This window comes from Micromys minutus (assembly GCF_963924665.1).
Source record: "Micromys minutus genome assembly, chromosome: 11".
Lineage (NCBI taxonomy): Eukaryota > Metazoa > Chordata > Mammalia > Rodentia > Muridae > Micromys > Micromys minutus.
Genome location: NC_137980.1, coordinates 50,693,326 through 50,716,756, shown reverse-complemented (window position 1 = coordinate 50,716,756; position 23,431 = coordinate 50,693,326). Strand labels below are relative to the sequence as shown.

At 50.2% G+C, this 23,431-nt stretch overlaps 1 protein-coding gene across 6 annotated transcripts in view; it reads left to right on the top strand.

Annotated features, from left to right (window-relative positions):
- DLGAP4 (DLG associated protein 4) overlaps positions 1-23,431 on the top strand; it is a gene marked incomplete at its 5' end in the record, with an annotated part of 59,458 nt that overhangs the window by 7,634 nt on the left and 28,393 nt on the right. For 3 of the 6 annotated variants that reach the window (XM_080925781.1, XM_080925780.1, XM_080925782.1), the window contains one exon: positions 1,984-2,224. In XM_080925781.1, the coding sequence (XP_080781907.1) occupies positions 1,984-2,224 (241 nt within the window). Of the gene's footprint in view, positions 1-1,983; positions 2,225-11,474; positions 11,497-12,369; positions 12,503-23,431 lie in introns of those variants that run through there. The other 3 variants (XM_080925783.1, XM_080925785.1, XM_080925784.1) reach the window with 2 other exon arrangements.

Genomic DNA, 23,431 nt, shown 5'->3' with positions numbered 1-23,431 from the left:
CCATGTTACAGGATGGGGTGTTACTCTGTAAGGAGTATCCTGTAGGCCAGGCAATTCTCCATCCTGTGGCTCCCGCGGGTGTATGTTAAACATGTGACATTAACATGCACAGAGCCTTACATAGGAAGCCCTCAGGGATACTCAGGCAGACGACTTGACACCTATTGGTTGGGTCGCATCTGCACAAACATTTACAAACGCTTCACTGCACGCAGCTCCCTGTGTTACCAGGTGTGTGTGAGCAGTGAGTCCTTCCTGGACTCTTTTTTTGACCAAGCGATGAGTTTGCTCGTGTAATCCTGGTTTTGTCGTTATGAGACAGGGTCTCATATCCCAGACTGGCCTTAACCTTCCTCTGCAGCCCACCTAGCCTTAGATCCTGATCCTCCTGCCTCTGTCTCCCAAGCACCGAGATGGGCAAGTGCACCTAGCCCTCATTTAGTTTTGACATCACATTGAAATTAAGACTGTTATCAGCCCCATTGTATAGATGGAAAACTGAGGCACAGAGTAGATGATTGGCCCACATTTGTATTGTAAGGAAGACGATGGGCCTACAGTGGAAACCTGGGCAGTCTGCTTTCAGAGTTCTGCTCTTATGGTGCAGATCCAAAGCCAGACCTTGTTGCCCTGGGCAGCCACAGAGGTTCTCAAAAATACCTCAGTATTCAGCTTTAAAAGACAACACAACGCTTTAATGTCCTCTGTAGATGTATTTTGGGTATGTTGTATGGCCTGGTTTTAACTTAACAGATTCTCCAGTGGAACTTCCTGCAGTGATAGCTAATGGTCTATAGTCTATGTCTGTCCCTGTGGCTTTTGACCCAGTGAAATACGACTAGTAGGTCTACCAAACTTTATTCACTTCTAATTGATTTAAACCCAAGTGTCATGATCACGTGTGTCTCATAGCTACCATGATGGCACAGGTTCAAACCTTTCCAAACACCTTCCCAATTATGTGCGGGACCATCTAAGCATTTGGCCTAAAGGATACACAGGCTGTTACCCAGGCTGTTTTCTGTTCTATGCCGACAAGGAAAGGCATCCTTAAGTCAGCCCAGGGCTGCTGAGGTCATACTGCTGGGTTAGAGCGGCCCAGCTCCGTCATCGCTCCATATGACGATCAGTCCGCTCTGGGCCCCCAGTCGTCTGCCTGTCGTCTGCCTGTGGCCATCTGACTCTTTAGCTTCTGCTGCATGGTCCCCAGCTGCCACCATAGCCTGAAATGGAAATCAGTAAGTCCTACCAGAATCTCCAGGGTATATGTGTGGCAAGGCCCCTGTGTCGCACCTCTAGCTTACTGTCTGCAGGATTCTGGGTGGCAACCTTTGGAGAGATGCTGAGGAACTGTGTCAATTGAGACGGCAAATATACCCACAACCGCTCTCCCTATTGTCCTGATAGACATCATTTTCCCCAGTGCCACTGTCCACTGAGCTGGCGTATCTGCTCATCTCTAGCCTGTCTCCTCTCCAGACCCTCTCCCCGCGCCACAGCATCCGCTGGATTACTATTCCTTCCATATTTGGATTGCTGCTTCTGCTCCTTCCTCACTAGGTACCCTTGACAAGTTTCTTCCTCTTACTGTCCCTCGAGGGACTTGTTGTTGTTTTGGCTTCTAGAACTTATTAAATGGTAAATACCCATCACACCTAATGAACCCTCCTTCCGGCACCCAGGGCAGGCATTACCAATGGATCAGATCGTTTCATGCTGAATTCAGTAGATTAGTATGAACAACAAGGTTTAATATTGTTGACATTCTGTAATAATCCAGCATTTCTCTTGTCGTAGATGGGAAAACGGAGGCCCACAGAGGTGAGAGGGCTGTTTAATCCTTAAGAGCCCATTTGTACACTGAGTGAGGTGAGAGGAGAGACAGACTAAGGGTCCGCCAAGAAAAGCCTCTATCCCTGAAGCTGAGTTAAACCAGCAAAGACTGGCAAAGCTGGACTCTGACGCCTGCCTCTGTCTGGACAGGTCCGGGAGGCAGACCTGAGCGACCAGTATGAGGCAGCCTGTGAGTCGGCCTGCAGTGAGGCCGAGTCCACGGCCGCAGAGGCGCTTGACTTGCCACTGCCCAGCTACTTCCGCTCACGCAGCCACAGCTACCTGCGAGCCATCCAGGCAGGCTGCTCGCAGGAGGAGGACAGTGTCTCCCTGCAATCCCTCTCCCCACCGCCCAGCACCGGCAGCCTCAGCAACAGTCGCACACTTCCAAGTGAGTACCACATGCAGGAGGTTGGTGTTTGGTTCTGTTTTGCACTGTTCACCAGGGGAACACAGGAAATGTCCAGGTGGGCAGCCCAGGGAGATGCTGGGAAGGAACCCATAGGTCACCACAGAAGGGACGGTGGAGAACTAGCAGCTAAATGGTGAGGCTAACCGGCTTGCAGGAACAGACCATCCTGCAGTCAGGGACGGGAGGGTGGGAGCCCAGAGACCCCTAGCTGCTTCTTGCTTAGAGCAGCCTCCTGCTGATAGGTGGGGCTTAGCTTAGCTGTGTAGACAAACCTATAGGGAAGGCAGGAACCTTCAGGGAAGGCAAAAAGAGTGTAACAAGGGGTTAAATCTGCTCCCCATTTTCCCATTGGGGTGTCTCTCTTGCTCATAGTCAGGGATGGCCCTGCAGTCTTCACATTGTTCTGAATTCTCTAAAAATGCCCTTTGTATGAGCAGAGGAGGGAGCCACACTGTGTGCGCAAGCTAGGCACAACCAGAAAGTCAGACCGGGGGCCACAGTACGAAGTGTGGGCTGGTTGAGACCGCCCTGGGTCTACTCTTCTAGTCTTTATTTTCTCCATGACTGAGACAGACCCTAGAGTCCTGGGGTTGCTAGGCGACATAGGAAGCTTGCCTGTAACATTCTCGCTGTGTACAGACCCGAAATTAACACCATCTGCTGGGGCATGACAGGTACTACACTCATAACTGCTCCGTAGCCTCAACTCTGAGCCTCCATGCCAGGCCAGGGCAATGGGGTTGGCTTGTGTAAGAAGAGATGGCTGCTGGTATTTGATGTCACTAAGTGAACCTGAGTCCCACAGATGTTGTACACAGGTGACCAACAGTGATTAAATGAACCGGTCCCTTCAGGGAACAGCAGAAATGGTGGTCCCACTCACCACCCAACAGCCTTGCTTTTAGATGCGAGGAGTCCAGTTCAGTCTAATCTCTTAGACAAGTCGGCAAATCTCATGTCTCTGCACCTGGGGTCTGCTATAGCTGGAAAAGCCTAGTGAGGAGCTAGGTGTTGTGGTCGGTTATTTTTCTGGGTCTTGTTCACCATTTCTGGTTTTACTGGTTTTGGGACTCTGAACAGCTGAAGCCACGGTCTGGTTTCTTATCCTGTCGGGCAGGGGCTTCCTGGTACCTTCTGTCCCAGCATGAGCACTGCTGCCTCCCACTAGCTTCAGCTTCTCCAACTGGTCCTCACCCAGCCTTTTTGCTGGGCAGTTTGTCCTAGGACAGAGCTGTCTGAAAACAACTGCAGCCCCACCCCTACCCTGGGACCATCTTAACCAGTTTGAAAAGCAGCATAGTTACATCTTGGAGGGGGCACTGCTTGGCTAGTGCCTTCCGACTCAGTCTGCCGTCAGAAGTCTCCAGGCTGGGGTGGAGGCTGCTGCCCTTCTGTGGCTTCCAAATGTAGAGAGCTCTGTCAGACTGTCCCAAAGTTCTGCTGAACCAATGTAATCTCAGGTAACAGTCACCTTCTTCACATTCTCACACCCCTAAGAAGTTCGAGGCGGGGAGAATTTGAGAAAGGGTTTCTCTGTGTAGTCCTGGCTGTCCTGGAACATGCTCTGTAGATCAGGCTGGCCTCAAACTGAGATTTGCCTACGTGTGCTATTGAGATGGGCTTAGAAGGACATACCGCATCCACAGACATTCACTGTAATTAAACCCTCGGCTTCCTCCAACACAGAACACCTATCCTACCCAAAATCTCCCAATGTTTCATACAGCCACAGTGTCGAGACCTATGATTCATGCTAGATCTGGTTACAGTGTCTCTTGACCCATCAACCTATGATCTAAAAAGCTGTGTTACCTGCCCTGCCACCCAACACCTCTTCCCCCAATGGAGACTTAGCACAAGGACAGGGCAGCTGCCACCCATACTTTGCAGAGCGGGGACAGAAGGGGGGTCACAGGCTTACTGACTCGGGTGATTCTGAAGTCCTCCTAGGCAAGCTGATGAGCACATTCTGTGAGATAGAAGGCTAGTCTGGAGATTCCTGCCCTGGGAGGTGAACTTTGAATCTTTCTCAGGAACTTCCTAGGAACAGAAGGACTCATCTTCTTAGCAGAAGCTGATTGAGCTGATGGACCTAGCTCAAACATGTTTTATTTAATTTAATTTCATGTAACTCTTTGTGCTAAAGTCCTATCCAGAACCACTTTGAGTCCCCCCTCCCTTTACTTAACTGTTCCTACACTGGGCACGCTGGGCTACTGTGGGACCACACCATTGAGCTTTCCGGCAGCGCCTCTGACCACTGGAGAAGTTTGTGTTTATGTGTATGTGTGCGGGTACCTTTTCTGTATATGCACTGCGCCTGCATGCAGGTGACCAGTGTGGCCACAAGAGTGTGTCAGACCCCCTAGATCTAGACTGACATGCAGTTGTGAGCCAAACCCCACCCTCTGCAAGAACAGCAAATGCTTTTGTTTTTCTTCCTTCCTTCCTTTCTTCCCTTTAAAAAAAAAAGATTTATTTTATGTATATTAACCACTGTGCCATCTCTCCAGCCTCCCCATGCCCCTTTTTAAGATAGGATCTCACTATGTAGCCCTGGCTAGCCTGGAACTATATGTAGAGCAGGTTGGCCTTGAACTCACAGAGACCAGTCGGCTTCTGCCTCCCAAGTGCTAAGATTAAAAGCCTAAACCCTAGCCTGTGTGGTATTTTAACAGGCAATGACTTTGTTTTCATCTTTATCTTAGGCTATATCTTAATTTGAAAATGATCCACTGGCTGAAGACTAAAGCTGACAGACTTATTTTCCAACTCAGCAATTTCTAGGCCTTTTCTATTTCCCCAAAGCATCCCCGACGGTTTGGTTGTTTCATTTGTGAGTTCTTCTCTCTTTAAGTCCTTATTCGAAAGAACCAGGTCTTCAGGTCTGGTCCAAGTATATCTGCATACTTAAAATCACCGTAGGTGAATCTCACTGATCGTTCTGACCACACCCACACAGAACCCAGGCTTCTTTTCCAATCCTCCCTAAGAGTTTGCTCATCATCCCCCATGCTTGGTCCTGGGGAGTGTGATATCTCTTGGTTGTTATAAAGTCACACTCTATGTTGTATACCATCTCAATGGTGCCTCAGGATGAACAGTGGGGAAGGAGCCAGTGTCCCAGCCAGCCCATGCTTTCCCCAGGGAGGTGGCAGAAGGATAGGACAACCTCATTTTGTAAGATATCTTAAGTCTCTTGGTTTCACATTGGCAAAAAACAACCAAAACGCAGTTTGTCAAAGCAAGTCACTATCCAAAGCTGATGCCACGGAGGTTTTGTGAGACATAGGAAGGGGTACAGACAGACAGAGTACAAAGAACTGAGAACTGAGGTCACTGATTCAGCCTCAACCTCAGTATCTGCCAATCATCTACCTTCTAGATGTTTGCACAATAGGGTATCACTGTGTAGCCTTAGCTTGCCTGGGACTCACAGAGATCTGCTTGTCTCTACCTCTCAAGTGCCGAGCCATCTCTCCAGCCCTTTCTTCCACCTCCATGTGGGTCCCAGGTATCAAACTCAGGTCATCGGACTACATGGCAAGCTTTTATGTGATGAGCCCCTACAAGGCCCTACCAGCCCCTAAAAGCTCCTAAATTTTTAAAGAAATAAGTTCCATCTTTGCTTCAGTAAAGTAGTAATGATTCAGGCAATCACAGAAAACACGCACGCACACTGAACGTTCTGATGAACCAGCAGCATCTGTTATTAAATATAATGATGTGGGCTGCAGTTGAAAACGGGTTTGAGGCTTTGGCATTAACAAATACAGTTAAAGTATTGGGCAACAGCATCTCATACCTGCCCAGATGCACGTGCAGTCATACAGGAAGACCTGTATACAGTACGGAATGCATTTGGGAGGATGGCTCAGTAAGTGCCCACTGTGCAAGCATGCGACCCGAGTTTAGATCACTAGTATCATGGGGCTGAGGGGGCGGGGATCCAGGTGAGGTGATACACCTTCTTAGTGATCTATTACTGTGAAGAGACACCATGACTAACTCAACTCTTTATTTGATGGAGGTAGAAGGTGAGACAGAGTTTCTTTGTATAGTCCTGAAACTAGTTCTGTAGACCAGGCTGGCCTCAAACTCACAGAGATCCACCTGCCTCTACCTCCCAAGTGCTGGGAATAAAGGCAGGCACCACTGTCCCCACTGGCTCAAAGTGACACTTAGAAAGGAAAGCGTCAAATTGGGAACTGGCTTACTGTTTCAGAGGCTTAGTCCGTTATCATGGTGGGGAGCATGGCAGCAGGCAGGCAGGCATAGTGTTACACAAGTAGCTGAGAGTTTTACATCTTGAACCTCAGGAAGCAAGCAGAGAGACAGAGATAGAGACAGACAGAGACAGTCAGACATACAGTGGGTATGGCATGTACTTTTGAAACCTCAATGACACACTTTCTCCTTAGCAAGGCCACACACTTCTTAATACTTCTAATCTTTCTCAAAAGTCTGCCAGCTAAGGACCAAAAATACAAATATAAAGCCTCTGGGAACCATTCTCATTTAAACCATGACAGACTATAATCTTATCTCCGAGGAGGCAAAGACAGTGTGGATCCCTAGCCAGTCAGCGAGCCTAGCCACATTGGCGAGTTTCTCAAAAATAAGGGCCAGACTGAAAATGATACCCAACATATACACACCCATCTACATATGGATGTGCACACATGCATAAATGTGTGCACACACACAAAGCAGGATGGGAAGACAGGTATATACTGATACACACATATACACACATACACACGCACACAAACACACATGTGCACACCTAATTCAACACACCCAGCACATAAAGTACATGCCTATGTTTCTCCATCAAAGCTCACGCCCACACACCTGTGAGGAAAGCTTGCCTTCACCGGAGTGACCTGCTCCTGTCTGACCTCTGTTCCTCTCGTGCTCAGCAGATAGACTCACCTGCCACCTAGGAATGCCAAAGCCGTCATATTTCCAGGTTCTGGCCAGAGCTGCAGCCGGTCCATGCGGTAGTTTTGTTCGAGTTAAGAAAGGGCACTGCTCCTTAAGGCACTTTGCCACCATCTGCTGAAAAGTCACCATGATACAGTTTCTATTAGAATAAGTTTCTTTACCTCCATCTGCCAGGGGGAAAAAAGTCATAATAATTACATAATTTGATTATGTCCGTATTGTGAATAGCACCCTACCTGCACATACAGGGCATCCTTAATCAGTGTACAACCTGTGCAACCATACATGGAAGTTCTACACAGGCACACACCAGCACACAGTCACCGTTTCCCTACTCAGAAGCCTCTCCTCTCACTACCCTCCCGAGTTGGTTCTGAACCTGAGTTGCTGAGAGGCATGTAGCTCTTTGTTTCTCCACCCTGAGCCATGTGCTCACAGACCAGATGCAGGCAGGTGGGAAGATGGGGGTGCCCGGTAGCTCTGGAGGCAGAACCAACTGCTCTGGTGGGGGCAGGGCATGTGGCTGCCCACCCACTACTCCCAGCTTCCCAGCTCTGTGGAGAGCACTGCCATCCTCCCTCCTCCTTTCTGACCCAGTTTCCACATTCCAGAAATAGCTCTGGCAGGTGACTGGCAGGCGGGTCAGCAGTGGCTCAGCTGCTACTTGTATGTGCCCCTCCCCAGCAAGGAGGCCACCTGGGAGGGGACATGAGGGCCAGGATATGACCCTTTGGTCTGCCTCTGATCCTGCCTCTTCTTTCTTTGTGCTTCTGAAAGGAAGAAAGGACGGTGACAAGCCTCCCTCCCATCTCTTCTCTCAGCTCCCCCACTAGATAGTTGCCTTCTGTTTCTCCCTCAGCCCTCTGTTTCTCTTCCTTTCCTTCCTTTCGGTTTTGGGCTTTCCCCTCCTCCCGTCTATGTCTCTCCCACTCCCTCTGAATCACATCGCACAGATTCAGAAGCTGAGATATCACACAGAGACCTCAGTGTGGGGGCAGGTCTACTGTGAGACACCCTGATCCTACCAATTACATTCTCACTATCTTCAAATGTGAATATGGTCACACAAGAGCTCGTGTGCATGCACACACAAACACACACATACATACAAAGGTACATAGACTTAGGGTCATTCTCTACCCATATTGGGAGCTCCAGGCTGAGCTGGACAAATCCCAGTCCAGAATACATGCCAGCTCCCTGCTCAGAGACCCCAAGGTACTTTCCCCAGTGCTGCTGTGTCACTGAAGAGGTACCTGTCCCTCCCTGAGCCTCATATTACTTATCTAGACCTTTGTTGTGAGGAATGGTCTTACCTGAGACCATCCAAGTCACAGGCTGCTTTCCCTCTCTTCTTGTGCCTTCTCTCATCCCTTAGAACTCTTGTGATTTCTTTGTTTCCTTTCTGTTCCCCTGCACATATACACAGGAAGGGAGGCTAACTAAATCCCTTGGTTTTGTCCACCCTAATCTCTGATTATTACACTGCAGATTCCTGTCAGCTCAGCCCATCCAATCCCCAGAGTGTCAGGGCAAGCATCCTGTAATTTGAGTGTCATTTTTGATCCCCGAAGCTAAGGTTTGAGATTTAATCTGAGTTAAGCAGATTAAGTGCACCTCCACCAATTAGTGATGTCTGCTATGGCCAGAGTTACACATACCTGCCATTCCTGACTTCACACACACACACACACACACACTCGAACACACACATTCTCTCTGTCTCTCTCTCTCTCTCTCACACACACACACACATACATTATCTCTCTCACACACACATACACTCACACACACACTTGCACATACACATTCTCTCTCACACATACACACATGCATTATCTCTTACACACACACATTATCTCTCTCTCACACACCCACACATTATCTCTCTCTCTCTCTCTCTCTCACACACACACACACACACATTATCTCTCTCTCTCTCTCTCTCTCTCTCTCACACACACACACTCAGTCACATACACACATCAGTCACACTCAAAGAGGGGGTGGGATGGTTCACAAAGCCACTGCAGCCTAGAAGTGTCACAGTCAAGTTTACTCAGAAAATAGGTCAAGGAGATGTTTTCTCAAAGCCTTGAGTTCTTCATTGTCATTTGGGGTTAGGAAGGAAGCAACCCAAGGACTTGACAAAGAACAAGAGAATCATCTGGCAGTAGGAACAAGATAAGAGGCTGTCATAACTGGTCAAGCAAGGAGGGGACAGTGACCCTGTCCGGGCCATAGGGTCAGAGGTGATAGGATTCAGGAGGCCTTTCCTGATGACTATCAAAATTTCCCACTGCTAAAACAGGCACCTCTCCCAGGGCTCTGGGTAGAAGGCAGGCTCCCTCCTTATGGTCCCTCATGCCCTTGTCCTACCCAGATTGTTTTAGTGAGCGTTTCTATTGCTGTGACAAAAACACCATGACCAAAATGCAAGTGTGGGAGCAAAGGGTTTATTTGGCTGACACTTCCAGATCACACAGTCCATCACTGGAGGAAGTCAGGGCAGGAACTCAAGCAGAGCTGGGACCTGGAGACAGGGGCTGGTACAGGGGCCACGGACAGTACTGCTTCCTGGCTTGCTTCTCATGGCTTGTTTTTTTGAAGAACCCAGGACCACCATGGGCTGGACCCTCCCCCACGGATCACTAATTGGGAAAATGCCTTACAGCTGGATCTCATGGAGGCATTTCCTCAAGAGAGTCTCCTTCCTCTCTAATGACTCCAGCTTGTGTCAAGTTGACACAAAACCAGCCAGTACACAGGAATGTTCCTAGGTATCTGAGTGCCTACTCTGTGCTGAATACAGACTTTCACTGCTCAGATTTTAAGGAATCTACAGAAAAGGGGACCTGAACTGGAGGACTCATGAGCAGGCCTCCCAGCCAGCTGCCAATTCTGAACCCCTGGGACAGGACAGCATCTGGAAAGGACCCTTTACCCTCCCCTAGAGGCCCAGACGCATGCAGGCGGATCTGAGGCCTGCCTGTCCATGTCACACCTCAAGCCTGGGTCCAGTCAACTCTTTGCAGGGAGGCTAGCACGAGTTGGAGCTCCTGGGTAAGGACCCAGTCAGTACCCAGAACATTCCTCATACACACCTTATAGAACCCGAGGCGCACGCGCGGTGGGTGGGGGCGGGGACCAATAGCGAAGTGTGCTGACATTCCTCTAGCACAAAGATCCAGACTTGGGGAAGTCCAAAATGAAGCTGCCCATGAATTCTGTTCAAGAGAGTGAACTGGATTCAGAGGCTCAAAGACTTGCTTGTGAAAATTCTGGTTCTGCCTGGTTCTGCCTGGTTTCTCTACAGGCAAATCCCAAAGAGAAAACGGGCATGCCCAAGGTTATACAAGGAGTGTTACTGAGTTCGAAAGGTGCCGTGATGCAAGGGTGACTTGGGGTGTCATAGTCTACCAAGAATTTACTTTGCCTTTTCACTAAGCAAAGCAAATGAAACTGAATAGCATGGTGTGGCCAACTCCTGCTTTTAAAGTGCTCAGCACAGTGCTGGCATCAAGTAAGTTTGTTGCTCTTGTCATTATTATGTCTCAATGCAAAAGGAAGACTTGGAAACAGTGTTATCTTCCTCATTCCTCACAGCCCTCAGTCAGATCCAAATACAGAAAACAGGCAGCCGTCTTGCCACGCAGCAAGGATCTGTGCCTGGCAGAACCCGCTGTAAATGGACTTACAGTCTGGGGGAGGGGACTCACTCAGTTGTCACATTTTATAGAGACTGATGAGGCACGGAAAGGTTGAGCATCTTGTCTAAGGTCACACAAGTGCAATAGTAAACCCATTCTTAGGATCCTTGAGAGCACAGCAAGGCATGTGGCGGAGAGGCAACTAGAAACTGCTAGGCTGAGTAACTAGGACCAGCGTGAGGGACGGAAAACTCAGCCTCAGTTTCCCTACCTCCAGCGAGGCGTAACCACCAGGGTGAGCCCGCAGGGACGGACGGCTACTCCGCCTCCCGCACAGACCGTGCATTGCGTTCCAGCTGGAACCGGTTTGGCGGGGCGGTTCGAGAGGGCGGAGCCCCGAAGCTCGGGCATGCGCGAGCCGGCGCGGGCGCGCACTCCCTTTCAAGACCGGCCGGCCAGGGCGTGGGCCGCGCGGTACGCGTGCGCGCTTGCGCTGTGTCCCGGCTGCGCGCGCCCCCTGGCGGCCCCGGAATCCCCGGCGACGCGCGCGCGGCTGACGCGAGGGGCGGGGCCGGCGCGGGGCTTTAACCCGGAGGCCCCGCCTCTCGGGCGTACAAAACCGGAGCCTCGGGCCGGGCCGCGTGAGGGAGGAGGGTGAGTGCCCGCCGCTGGCCGCAGCTGCCGCCAGTCCATCCGTCACTCCGTCCGTCTGTCCGACCCACGTCGTCGCCGCCGCCGCCTCCTCAGCCCGGACGCCCGGGGCCCGCCCAGCGCCGCCCGGAGCAGCCGCGGCCCCGCGAGGAGACGGGCGCCGCCTCCGCCCGGCCCTGCCCTGCCCCGTCTTCCCGTCTGTCCGTCCGTCCGCCCGCTCGCCCGCGCTTCCGTCCTTCTGTCGGGCCGCTGGCTCTCGGGCCCGTGTCCCTGCTGAGCTCGCTTTGTCTCTCCCTAGCTCGCTGTCTCTTTGTCTCTGCTCTCGCGCTCTCGGCCCCTCCCTCGCTCCAGGATCTCGGGTCCCCTCTCCCAGCGCTCCTCTCTCCTCTCTTACAGCCACGGGTTCTGGCACCCCCATTCTTCAGGACTCCCTATATCTTTTGGGGCCTCTCCTTCAGAACACACTCCACTCCCCCAGGCCTCCCCTGAGCTTACCACACATCCTGAGGGTCCTTCTTGATCCATGTGCCCCTGAATCCTGGGGGCTACCTCCACCTAGTCCATATTTCCCCGAGGGTTTCCCACTTCTCCGGGGCCTCCCATGTCTACCAGAACCTTTTACATCCCTTAGTGGTCTCCTTGAACCCCCAGTGTCTCCCCAGCTCCATAACTTCAGAACCTCTGCCTTTCCTAAATTTGTCCGCTGTCGCTGTCACTGTTTCTCCTTGTTCTCCGAGCGCCCCACTTCTCTGGACCCGGTCCCCCGCCTTGCTCTCCCTGCCTTTTCCACGCATCTGTGTCGGTGGTCTCATTGCTGTCTCTGGCGCCTGACTCTGAGCCTTCTACTCTGCTCGGGGAATCTTGCTCCCTTGCTTCTCTGCCCGATCCCCTGTGGCCCCTTCTCTCTGCTCCTTGTCACTCCCTCTCCCTTTTCTGTCTCTACCGGGTCTCTGGGTCTCTGACCCCCATCCGGCCCTCATGGCTTTGTGTCTGGAGCTCTTAAAGCAATGTGAGTGGTGGGGTGTCCGGGTCGGGCCGGGCGGAGTCATCCCGCAGGCTGGCCGCGGCAGAGGCTCCTTGGGGTTGGCGCTGGGGCAGGGGCTGGCTCTGGGGCAATGAGGCTGTGGGGCCTCTAGACCGGGGGACAAGGATGGTGGGGCCAGGCTATCTGGCCAGGGGTTTGGGGGGAAGGGCCTTCCTGCCCTGAGGCTTCTGCTTTAGTTGCTTGAGTGTGTGGAGGGCGCCCTGGGCTGGGTATCCCTGCTGGTTTGGCCCTGCATGGCCTGGCACTTTGTGATCGCTTGTGGGCAGGCCTGGGCTATTTTGGAGCCTACAGCAGGATGTGATATCACTTGGGCGTTTATTTAGACCCAGCTGGGGGTGTGGGCTGCGTTCTTGCCAACTTGAGTAATGAAATTTTGCAGGGGGGTGTGGCTTCTTAGACAGCTGGGCTGTACGGTTGTGGTCAGAACTTTTTAGGATACCCTGAACGGGCAGGTGAGCAGAGGTCTGTGAAACTTGGCCTTGCTGAGACCAGGATGAATTGGAGAGTAATTGCCCTTACAATGACCACCCTTGATTATTGTATTTGGCTGTCTTAGACTCTGAAATCTTGATTAGACCATCTCCCAAAAGTTTGACTTTGGGTGTGACTCTTGGGATAATGGGGGAGGTGGTACCAAGGGTTGTCATGAAGAGCAAATGAGGCATATCTAGACGTGCATTGTAAACTGTCAGCCTGCCTTTAGGCAGTCTGAGAGAGAAAGCTTTTCTGAGAAGCACAGAGGTAGTCCACTTCCGTCTGGTTAAGAAGTGTGCCTACCTTTCCAGAATCCCCAGTGCTATCTTGCTTCTCCTCGGTATGTAAAAATCACCGGGTATGCCCAGAGAGGGCTTGTGCTGGGGAGCATTTGGGTTTTTCTGTGTGTCATTTATTATTCAAGGTTGGACCCTGCTAGTGACACCTGGGAACAAAGTCAGCTAGTATGTGTAAGCTACAGATGCTTTTCTCTTTGTGGAGCACAAAGGCCCTAGTTGAAAGACTCCACTGAGAACTGGGGTCGTTATCAAGGGCTCTAGAATGTTCTAGAACTTTGGAACTGGGAGTGAGACTAAATATCTTACAGATAAGGTGTAAGTCAAGAGCCAAGAGGACTCACGGAGGCTTGAACTCCTGGGTTCTGTCTCATGGCCATGTTTTAAGTCACTGCCTTGCTGGTATAACCTGCCCCTAGTGTGTAAAAACGATCTTTCTGTGTGTCTTGTCATTAGGCACAGTCCGTGGATTGCCTGCATTTGGGAGGCAGAAGTGGAGGAGTCAGGATTCTAGTCCCCACATCTCCGGCGGTGACTGTCCCTTTAGTGTCAGCCTCCTAACTTAAATTGGAATAACAAGTCTTATTCCAAAAGGAAAAGAAATTCTGCTTTTTTTTTTTTTTTTTTTTTTTTTTTTAGTTGCAAGGCAGAATGTCGAGGTTTTGTCCCCAGTTCTGGTGCTAAATTGCCTTGTGACTCCAGACAGTTGGTGGAGCTCTGCTTTTCCCTCTGAAGAATGGGCCTGCTAGATGTATCCATCTCTTAGGTCTTTGTAGCTGACATTTGAGATTCTCAGGCCACCTGTGCATCTCTGTGCCTTACCATTGAAAAGTATGCCTGATAGAGTAAGGAGGGAGAATGTGCTGAGTGCTGTCAGCTGTACACTAATGACAGCTGGGGGCTTTTATGGGCGAGGTCATGCGTGGGTTGAAAAGGCTTCCAGAAAGAGGCAGTATTTGAGCTGAGTCAGCATACCAGACATGATCAGGCTCTTATACAGATGGTACAAAATAATGTGGCTTTTAAAGCTGTTCACACTTGGTTCTCATCAGTCTCATCAGAGAAAGCCTGTGCTTTCTTTGACCTATAGTTTCCTCATCTGGACTCTGGAAAAGCATTAATGCCATAGGCGTGTGGAGACAATTAAACAAGATCATACATATATAAATAAAAACCTGTACACAATAGGCCCTCAGTAAATATGAGCTTTTCCCACCTCATAATATCTTTTCTTTGTGGGAACAAGACAGCACCAGCCTCTTTCCTCACCCTTGTGGTTGGGGTTCAGGTAACAGGGGATGTAGGAATACACGGAACTGTATGTAAACAGTAGTAATGGAAGTAGAATCTCCAGAGCCTTGTTAGGCATCCTGTAATTCACCATCTTTTTCCTGACCATTGCACCTCACTCACCAGTCAGAAGCCACTGATGTTCTTCCTGTTTCACAAATGATTGCAGAGTAGGGGGCCCACAGAGGGGCGTGGACCCGCTCTGGGTCTTCCAGTGTGGCAGTGTCTGAGCATTCTCGGGTCTCTGCTGCTTTTGCCTGCAGCACTTCATCAAAGGTTGCTGCTTCTGCCTGGTAGCCGGTCACTCGGTGCCCGTTCTGGCACCTGTTCTGGTTGGGTTTGTTTGACATTTCCCCAGTCTCTGAGATCATCTCACATTTAAAGGCTTGAGTTGGGGCGGGAACTTGAGTCATCACCTTCTCTGGCTTTTCATCCCGAATAGCAACCAGACACTCCCCGAGGGCCACTGCCTGATGTAGATGCCACATGCCCGAAAGTTGTCCTCCCAGAAGCTCCAGTAGACTTGGGAAAGTATCTCCTGGCTCTTGGCAGAAGGCTGCAGTGGTGGCTCTGAATCTTTACTCCCTAGGGCTCCACACCTAGAAGCTACTACCTGGCCAAGCCAATACTTGTGCCTTGCTGTGGTGCAGACTGCTACTCCCTGAGGTTGTCTACCCTGGCAAATTGCCGCGGTCCATGAAGTGCTGGTTCCTCTGTAAGCTCAGGTCTAGGTTCATAGACCTGCCTAAAGTGTGACTCTAGTCAGTCACTTCATCTTCTGTGCTTCCTCATAAATAATATTTTTACTCTTTATGTTTAGAAACTTCAGTTTCCTGAGCTCTGTCCCCAGAGATCCTCTTTTGTCAGTCTGGGGCAGGAGTGAATCATGTCAGAGTCTGAAGCTGAGAGTCTGTAGGCAGTGCTCTGAGAAAACTGTGGGAGTAGCCCACACTTAGTGATAAACTACTTAGTATTGTTGACCACTGGCCCTGGACCATTTTCTGTGCCTGGGTTTTCTTCCTGCCAGAGTAGGTTGGGAATGCCTGCCTAGGTTGGGCAATCCCTTGAGAAGTGATTTACAACCATCAGCCTTGTTTTGGGCAAGCCTGATTATTTGTAGTAGCATGTCACCCTTCCCAGCTGAACCCTCCTAGTAGCAGGCACTATGGAGCAGGCCAGGCTAAGCTAATGGCTGTGGGGGATCACCTGAGCAATAGTGGAATCCAGTCAGCGCAGTTTAATGAGGTGGATGAGAGGTGTGCAGTGTGAAGGCCACTCACATTCCCAGGTTTCCCCGTGCTGGCTGCAGCTGCCTTTCCTGACTCAGCCTGGGCTGCAGTGAGCTGCTTTTCCTCCCCTACCCATTTCTGGAAACCAAGGCTGCTTTAAAGGCAATAAAAACTGAATCTAGAGCTAAGAGATGGTTGTTTATGGTAACTTTAGTAAGGAAGCAGGCTTGGGGAGTAAGAAAGACTAGGATCCCAGAACAAGGCTGATGGAGAACCAGGTTAGAACTGTGGCTTAATCTCACCCAGACTTCTTTCACCCCTGCAGTGGCTGGCCTAGTTTGAGGATGAGCAAAGTGCTCCCAAGTGGTTGGACTGGGAAGAGTTGGGAGCTGACTTGGGTGTTGGGAAACCCTTCCTGTCCAGGGGCCTGCCCTCTCAGCCTGGGCTGGCTCTCTTGGCGTGGAAGGGGAAGAACAAACAGACAAGTCCTCAGCTCCTGGGAACTTGGGGTCTGATGAGACACAAGGCCTACAATGATGAGAGACAAGGCCTACAATTATGAGAGACTGTGTGACAGTCTGTAATTAAGTGGCTGCTGAGGAAAGGCATTGTCTGGGAAGGAAGAAGTGAGTGTGAGCCAGAGGAATAAGAACCCTTTGAGGGGGTTGGATTGGCAGAGGCAGAGGGTGGGGCTGGCATTCTAGAGAATGACTTGCTCAAGGCTGAGGGGTGGGGTTGGAAGTTAAGTGTGAGTTTGGAGAGCTGAGTATGCTTTCTGGTTTTGCTGATGCCTCAGGGCTCCGACTGGAAAGTCTGAGCCGGACCAGGCAGCTGTAGGTAGTGGTACAGAGCTTGGATACTGGGATAATACAACGGGGGGGGGGGGGGACCCTTTAAAGATGTTGATTCAGGCTAGGAATCAAGTAGGAATGAGTAAAAACTGACAGGGAGAGGTTAGGGCGGGGCCCATGGGAAGCACAGATAGGATAGCCTGTGCTCCTGAGCAGACTCCAGATCCCGAGGGAGGCTGTGTGCATCGAGAATTTGGAGAAGGATGCACTCTCAGCGTACTCCTGCACCTGCTTTGGGACAGGCTCTGAGCCAGCTCCTTCATAGGCAGTCTCATGAGATCTGTACAGCAAGCCAGAGGCAGGTGGACTTATCAAATCCAGTCCTACAGATAAGGGAAGTATGGCTCCAGCTCAAGGCTGGCAGACTTCAAGCCTTGGCTCTTCCCACAGTTCAGCCCTGCTACTGAGAAAGAAAATTTGTTCCTTGAGGGGCTGAAGGATCTGAACTTCTTGTCTCTTGAACTAGGGGCACGGTAGTCACATTTGTGAAAGACCAGCTTGCTCTGCATAGCAAGTTCCAGGCCAGCCAGAATGAAACCCCATATTTAACAAAAGAAAAGAAAACTTGTCACAAAACTGCTTTCTGACCATTCTTAATGTCAGGGTTGGGTACTGGCTTGGAATCTCCATAAAGTTAGATCCTTGCCCATTTTAGAAGCCTCCAGAGCTCTGCTACATGTGTGTTCCATGTCTGGGCCCATTGGAAATCCCAGCCAGCGGAGTCAGTCACTCAGAAGCTAGGAAGAGACTAGTCATAAGGTGCTTCACACAAAGCAACGGTAGGAGAGAGATTGGCACTTACCAGATGGTCCCTGTAGAAAGCATCAGCATTGGTTCCTAGTGTTGCCAGAGGTTGATGATCCAGCCAGAAGGTTCCCGCTGTCATTGCCCTCTTGGTGTCCGCATCCCCGCCCCACCTACCTCCCAGCATTGAACTTGCTCATGAGGCAAAACAACCCCTGTGCAGCCCCATCCCTGTAATCCTTCCTTTGTCACCAGTAAACACTTAGCATCCATGTGCTGACTGCGTGCTGGCTATGATGGCAGCCATGTTCCCCCACCCCCCCCTTTTTTTTTTTTTTGTTTTTGTTTTGTTTTTTGAAACAGAGTTTCTTTTTTCCTGTCCAGGAACTCACTCTGTAGACCGGGCTGGCCTGGAACTCACAGAGATCCACCTGCCTCGACCTCCTGAGTGCTGGGATTAAAGGAGTGCACCCTTTATTGGCTTCATCCTAAAATCTTAACAGGTTGCTCTGAGAAACATCACGTAGACAGTGGGCTAGAGTGACCATGCTGTCATTTTGAGGTGCCATATGTTGACTAGATTGCCATTTGTCAGGTGCTATCACAGACTTTCGGAGCTCATGTGTGATCATTCAGCTTTCTTTGCAGCACATTGCTTCTGGACCTTTAATGTTTGTCTAGCCTGTTCTGCTTTGTAAAGCTTCCATCCGCTGCTACCCCAATAGACCCTCATAGGACCCTGTGGAACCTTTCCAGATGTATCTGTTTATTCCAGAGGAAGAACCTGAGGCTCAGTCATGGGAAGTGACTTGACTAAGGTGACTGTGTGAGCTGCTCATTTATTCAGCAAGTTCTCAATCAAGTGCTACTGTGTGTCTGGGAGCGAGCCAGCCCCAGGGATACACTGGCAGGAAAAGCTTCCTTGGAGACGTAACTTCTAGAGGATGGCAGCATCAGAAGTAGTAGGACCCACCTCAGAACTGCTGCCCTAGGTCACTCAAGACCCCTCTGACTTGAACCCAGGGATCCAGAGTTGCAGCCTATGAACCCTGAGCCTGCAACACTAAAGCTAGTCAAGGGGCAGGTTTCTGCAAACTAGTCATCAAAAAAGAAAATGAAGGATAAAAGGTTTGATAAATTATTAATGGGACAGTGAGAAAGGGGATCTCCCAGAAGGCCATCTGCTGGTGCTCATTAGAGGGAAGTCACCCAAAGACCGTGTGCTCTCCCTAAGTTCTTGATCTGACTTTTCTTCAACCTCCAAATATTTGATTACAGTCAGCACAGGTGTGGAGTCCTGTGGCCATGTGCAGAGCTGGGGACCCTCCCTGCCTCCTTTAATAGTAAATGAGATGAGGTAAAGGCTGGTCCTAGGGTACCAAGTTCAGGAAGCACTGTAGTCCACCCCCTCAATTCCCATGAGGAGAAAACAAACCTGGGGTGGGGGGACTTGTTACAAACACATGGGGAGTGAAAATGGCCATGCCTTCTCCAGCAAGCCTGACTTCATTTCCCCAACCCCTCCTGGGAGGAACTCTCTTCTGGCTCCACATGTTCTGCATACAAAGCCTTTCTATGCCTCTAGGCCAAGTTTATTCTTGACGTTTACCTCAACACACACACTCCTACAACCAACCCATCACATTCCAGAGCCCAGAGTAGCTGCATGCAATTGTAACCATAGAAACCCCCTAAAAGGCAAGAAGTTGTTTCTGAGAGTCTGTACACTTAAATCCCCCCCCCCCAGAGATTTCCAAATTGCTATCCTTTTCATTCTAAACACACTTTTTTTTGTAGCTAAAATCTTGCTAAATGTAGCTCAGGCTAGCCCTTGAACTCTTAATCCTTCCATTTTAGGCTTTCCAGCACTCAGATTACAAACATACACCATGCCTGGCTAGAAATGATCACATTCTTTTTTTAAAAGAAACCACTCTTGCCATAGTGGTACATGCCTGTAATCAGAGGCAGGTAAAACTCTAGAGGTCAGCCTGGTCTACATAGTGAGTTCTGGGACAGCCAGGGTTATATAATGAGACCATGTAGCAAAGCAACTAGCCTCTGCTCTTCTAGTCCCGCAGTTTACCGTGGAGTAAAGCCCAGAGAAGGGAAGAAGTTAACCAGTGTCACTCAGCTGTCCTCACCCAAGGAGTTGCCTATCACTAGACCTGTCGGAAGGAAGTAAACAACAAAGGAAGTGTGAGGCGGGGCAGCAGAGGACTAGAACCGATATTGCAGGGAGGGAGGACTCTGTTATGGTACCTTGGGAACTGTTTGTCATGTTGGTCCCAGGAAGAAACCTTTCCCCTGCTCACCAGAAATCTTGTGTCTCCCCTGTGTCCTGTACTTGCTTGTCAACATCAGGGCACATAAGCTCCTGACACTTCCCTTTGCAGGCTTGGTCACTGTACCCATGCCCCCACCCCCTCTGAGTGTCTGCTTTTCACATGTTCCCTGGGTGACAGGGAAGATCTGGCACAGCAGCCAGTAGGGAGTACAGTAAAATGGCTGAGTGCAGCAGTCCCAGCCATGGGGACCTCAGAGGGTCCGGGTTTGGACTGGCCATGGTTGGGGTGCAGTCAGGCTCAGCAAACGGCTGTTCAGCCTACCATCCAACCGCTTCAGAACACCCCTTGCTGGTGCTTTCCTTCTGTGCTTCAGGGCCAAATTGTGCTGAGCTTCCTGAATTTGTTCTGCCCCGGGTTACTGGGACCTCCACTGTAGGTGTGGAACAAAGGAGCTCAAATAACAGATGAGGGAAAGGTAGTCAGGGAGACCACAAGGCTGTCATTGTGTCACCCTCTGAGGTGGGTCCCCAGATAGGTCATCTCTGCAGCTCCTTTTCAATCCTACCCTCACCCTCCACCCCCCAATTTGAGGAAGTAGAGCTCCTCCCACATTTGATTGTTAGGGAGACAGAGAATCTTACACCCTTAAGGGCAGAGGCTGGGGTAGGGGTTGTCTCCCCTATGCCTTCTCGGCTTTCTCCGTGTTCTTTTTAGTTTCACTTTGGGTTTAAAACCCAAACATCAAAGCAGGAAGCAGCTGCTTCAAACCCTTCCAACTGGGGAAGGTATCTGGGGGACCTGCAGACCTCACTAGAATAGTATGGTGCACCTCATCCCTGAAGGGTCCTACCCATGTTCCGGAGGTCTGGCTCATGGGTGGGGCCCAGCGGAGAGAGGCGCCAGGCAACAGACAGTGGCGCCCTGGCTAGGCTGTCTGGGAGTGGGCCAGCAGGACGGCTTCCCTGGTGAAGTCAGTTCACCCGGGTGTGGTCCCAGCATCAGGCCCCCCAGGTGGAAAGCTATTGCCTTTTAAACAGTCCATTCTTCCGGGGCTGGGCCTGGGAAAGAAACCAGGGCCTCTGAATTCAGCTTTCACAGAGCTGCTCCCATTCCCTAAAGGTAAGACCAAGCACCAGGCTCTGCCCTGAAACAATTTCTTCTGAGTACCCAACTTGCCTGAAAGCCCCTTTGCTCTGTCAGTTTATCTCCAGGTGGCTTCTCACCTCTTTAAGTCTTGGGTGATAGGTAGCTTCCCTTCTCAGAAGCGCACAGGGTGTCTTTGTTCCTCTGCAGGGGTGGGTCCTCTCTCTATATACAATGGTATGGATTTGGGTTTCTGGAAAACTAACAAGAATATCCTGACACTCCTTTTTCTGGGATGAACTCTACTCTCTAAGGATACCTGCTGAGCAGAGGTGTTAGGAAGCCCACTGAAGGGCTACACCCCTGTGCCTTAGAAAAGTGGCTCAGTGAAGAGCCCATACCCCTAGGTTCAGACGTACCTGCAGTGCAGAGTAGTGGTACTTGGAATCAAACTTCTGTCACCTAGAGCTCTCGGGTTTTCACTAATATAGTGGCTCCTATCACCTGGTTAGTCTCACCCTGAAGATAAGAGAGGTGTTTAAGGAGGCCCGGCGCAGAGGCTATATACACTTATATATGAGGGAAAGACTCAAAACAGACTCCAACTCCCACCCCCAGAGGTGTAACTGGACTGTGGGCTATTTGGAAGGCAGCCATTAGCTGCTTGTTTACTAGTACAAGGCTCTAGTTGGGATTCTGAAGGACTCAGGGAGAGAAGGCCTTTAGTCCCCCACAAACTGGTAGGCTCAAGTAAACAATTTTTAAGAGAGGCAAGGGCTGCCTTTGCAGAGGTCAGGATTGGCTGGGCTAAGAGAGACCTGCCCAGCACAGGTATTTGCTTGGCATTGAGAGCTGGGCCTTGTCTCCACAGAGTGCTCATCTGGGCAGTTCTCGGTGAGCTATGGCTGAGAGCCTGTTACGCATATGTTGGAAGCAGATTGAATAGTTCCAGGCTCTCTGGAACCTTCTGCTTTCCCAAGCTTCCCACGCTTCATGACGTGGCTGTTGCTCTGCACAGAGGTGTGGTCACTGTCAGGAGGTGTCTTGCTACCTGTGCCAAGGCAGGAGGGATAAAGGGTGGGGCTTGTTTGACAGCACCCAGTAGAAACAGGATAAAACTACACTTTACCCAGCAGCTTCTTCGAAGGGGAGAGTGCACGTGATAGAGTGGGAGCAGTCCAAGAGGAGGCCAGTAGTCAGCCCTCGTTCCCCTCCATAACCTTTCCCCTACTCCACTTTCCAAGCAGAGGCTGAGCAGAGAGGCAGAGAAGTCGTCCGTCTAGCTTGGAGACTGTCCAGGCAGGTAACCAATAGACAGGATACTGTGTGAGTGTGTTAAGAGGCTGGAGGAGACAGACAACTGCAGAGAGGGACCTACTCTGGAGGCTCAGAGGACATCACTGGAAGTGTGGAGGACGGGGAGCAGCCCCAGTTAAGACCCTGGGGAGCTTGATTTGCTAATTTCCAGAAGGGCTGGGCACATTTAGATGGGAGAGTGAATCTGGTTAGCCCTGAGGTAAGCACCTTTTTTAGCTCCCTGTGAGAGCCAAGGATCCTAGTGCGATCGTGAAAAATAGGTTACCTAGTCTTAGAACCTCCAGACCAAGAATGGAATTGTGCTCCTGTGATCCCAGCACTCCATTCAGAGGAGCCAGATGGGGCAAGAAGCTTTCGAGTTCAAGTCCATTGTGGTTTACATAGCAAGCCCTAGGCTAGTCATAGTTACACACTGAGATCCTACCTTTAAAAAAAAATTACAAATTCACCTATTTTTCATAAGTCACTAACATTTCTTCAGTAGTCCCACATTACTGCTAACTTTCTTTAATGCACTACATACTTCATAGAGCCCCGCTGCTGAGGGAGGCGGATGCTGCTTTCAGTGATGAAGAAATGGAAGTGACTGCCCCAAATCACACAGCTCAGTCAAGAGTTGAAGTCCTGATTCATTGCCTTTCTGCCTTTGTTTAAGAAACAATGTTTCTTGGTTTTGTTGTTCTTTCCCCCCCCCCCAAAGTTGCCACCCCCAAATGAACATTTTAAACGTTTTGGTAAAAGAATAATTATGGAGGCTGGCAAGATGGCTCGGTGGATAAGGGTACTGTCAAGCCTTCTGACCTGAGTTTGATTCTTTGGGATCCATTTAAAAGTAAAGGAGGGCCAACTCCAGAGAGTTGGTTTCTGATCTCCACTGGTGTGGCCATACACAAATAAATGTCGCTTTAAAAAACAATCATGTCACAAAAGTGAGGTCAGGGTAACTTTTTTTGTGTTTCCTATATCACAAGTAGATTTGTAATGTATTCTGTTGTTTTTGAAGTTTGAGTCTCTATACACACTGCTGTTTAGCTGCTTCTGAGAGTCCTCTGATACTAATAGAAATATCTCTGCCCTGTACGCCTCCAAGCTTTATCTCCTATTTGAATTCATTTTCTGTATGCTAAATTTCTGGAGAGAAAGGCATATTACAAACCACCTGTTCATAAACAGGTCTCACTCAGGTCAGAGATGTGCGTGAGGACATTCATACCGGTCAGCCCAGCACCAGGGAGGTGGTGGCTGGGAGACTGAGTAAGACCTCAATCTCCAAAGTCAACAGAGGAAGAAAAAAAGAATGTAACAAGCTGAATTACAGATT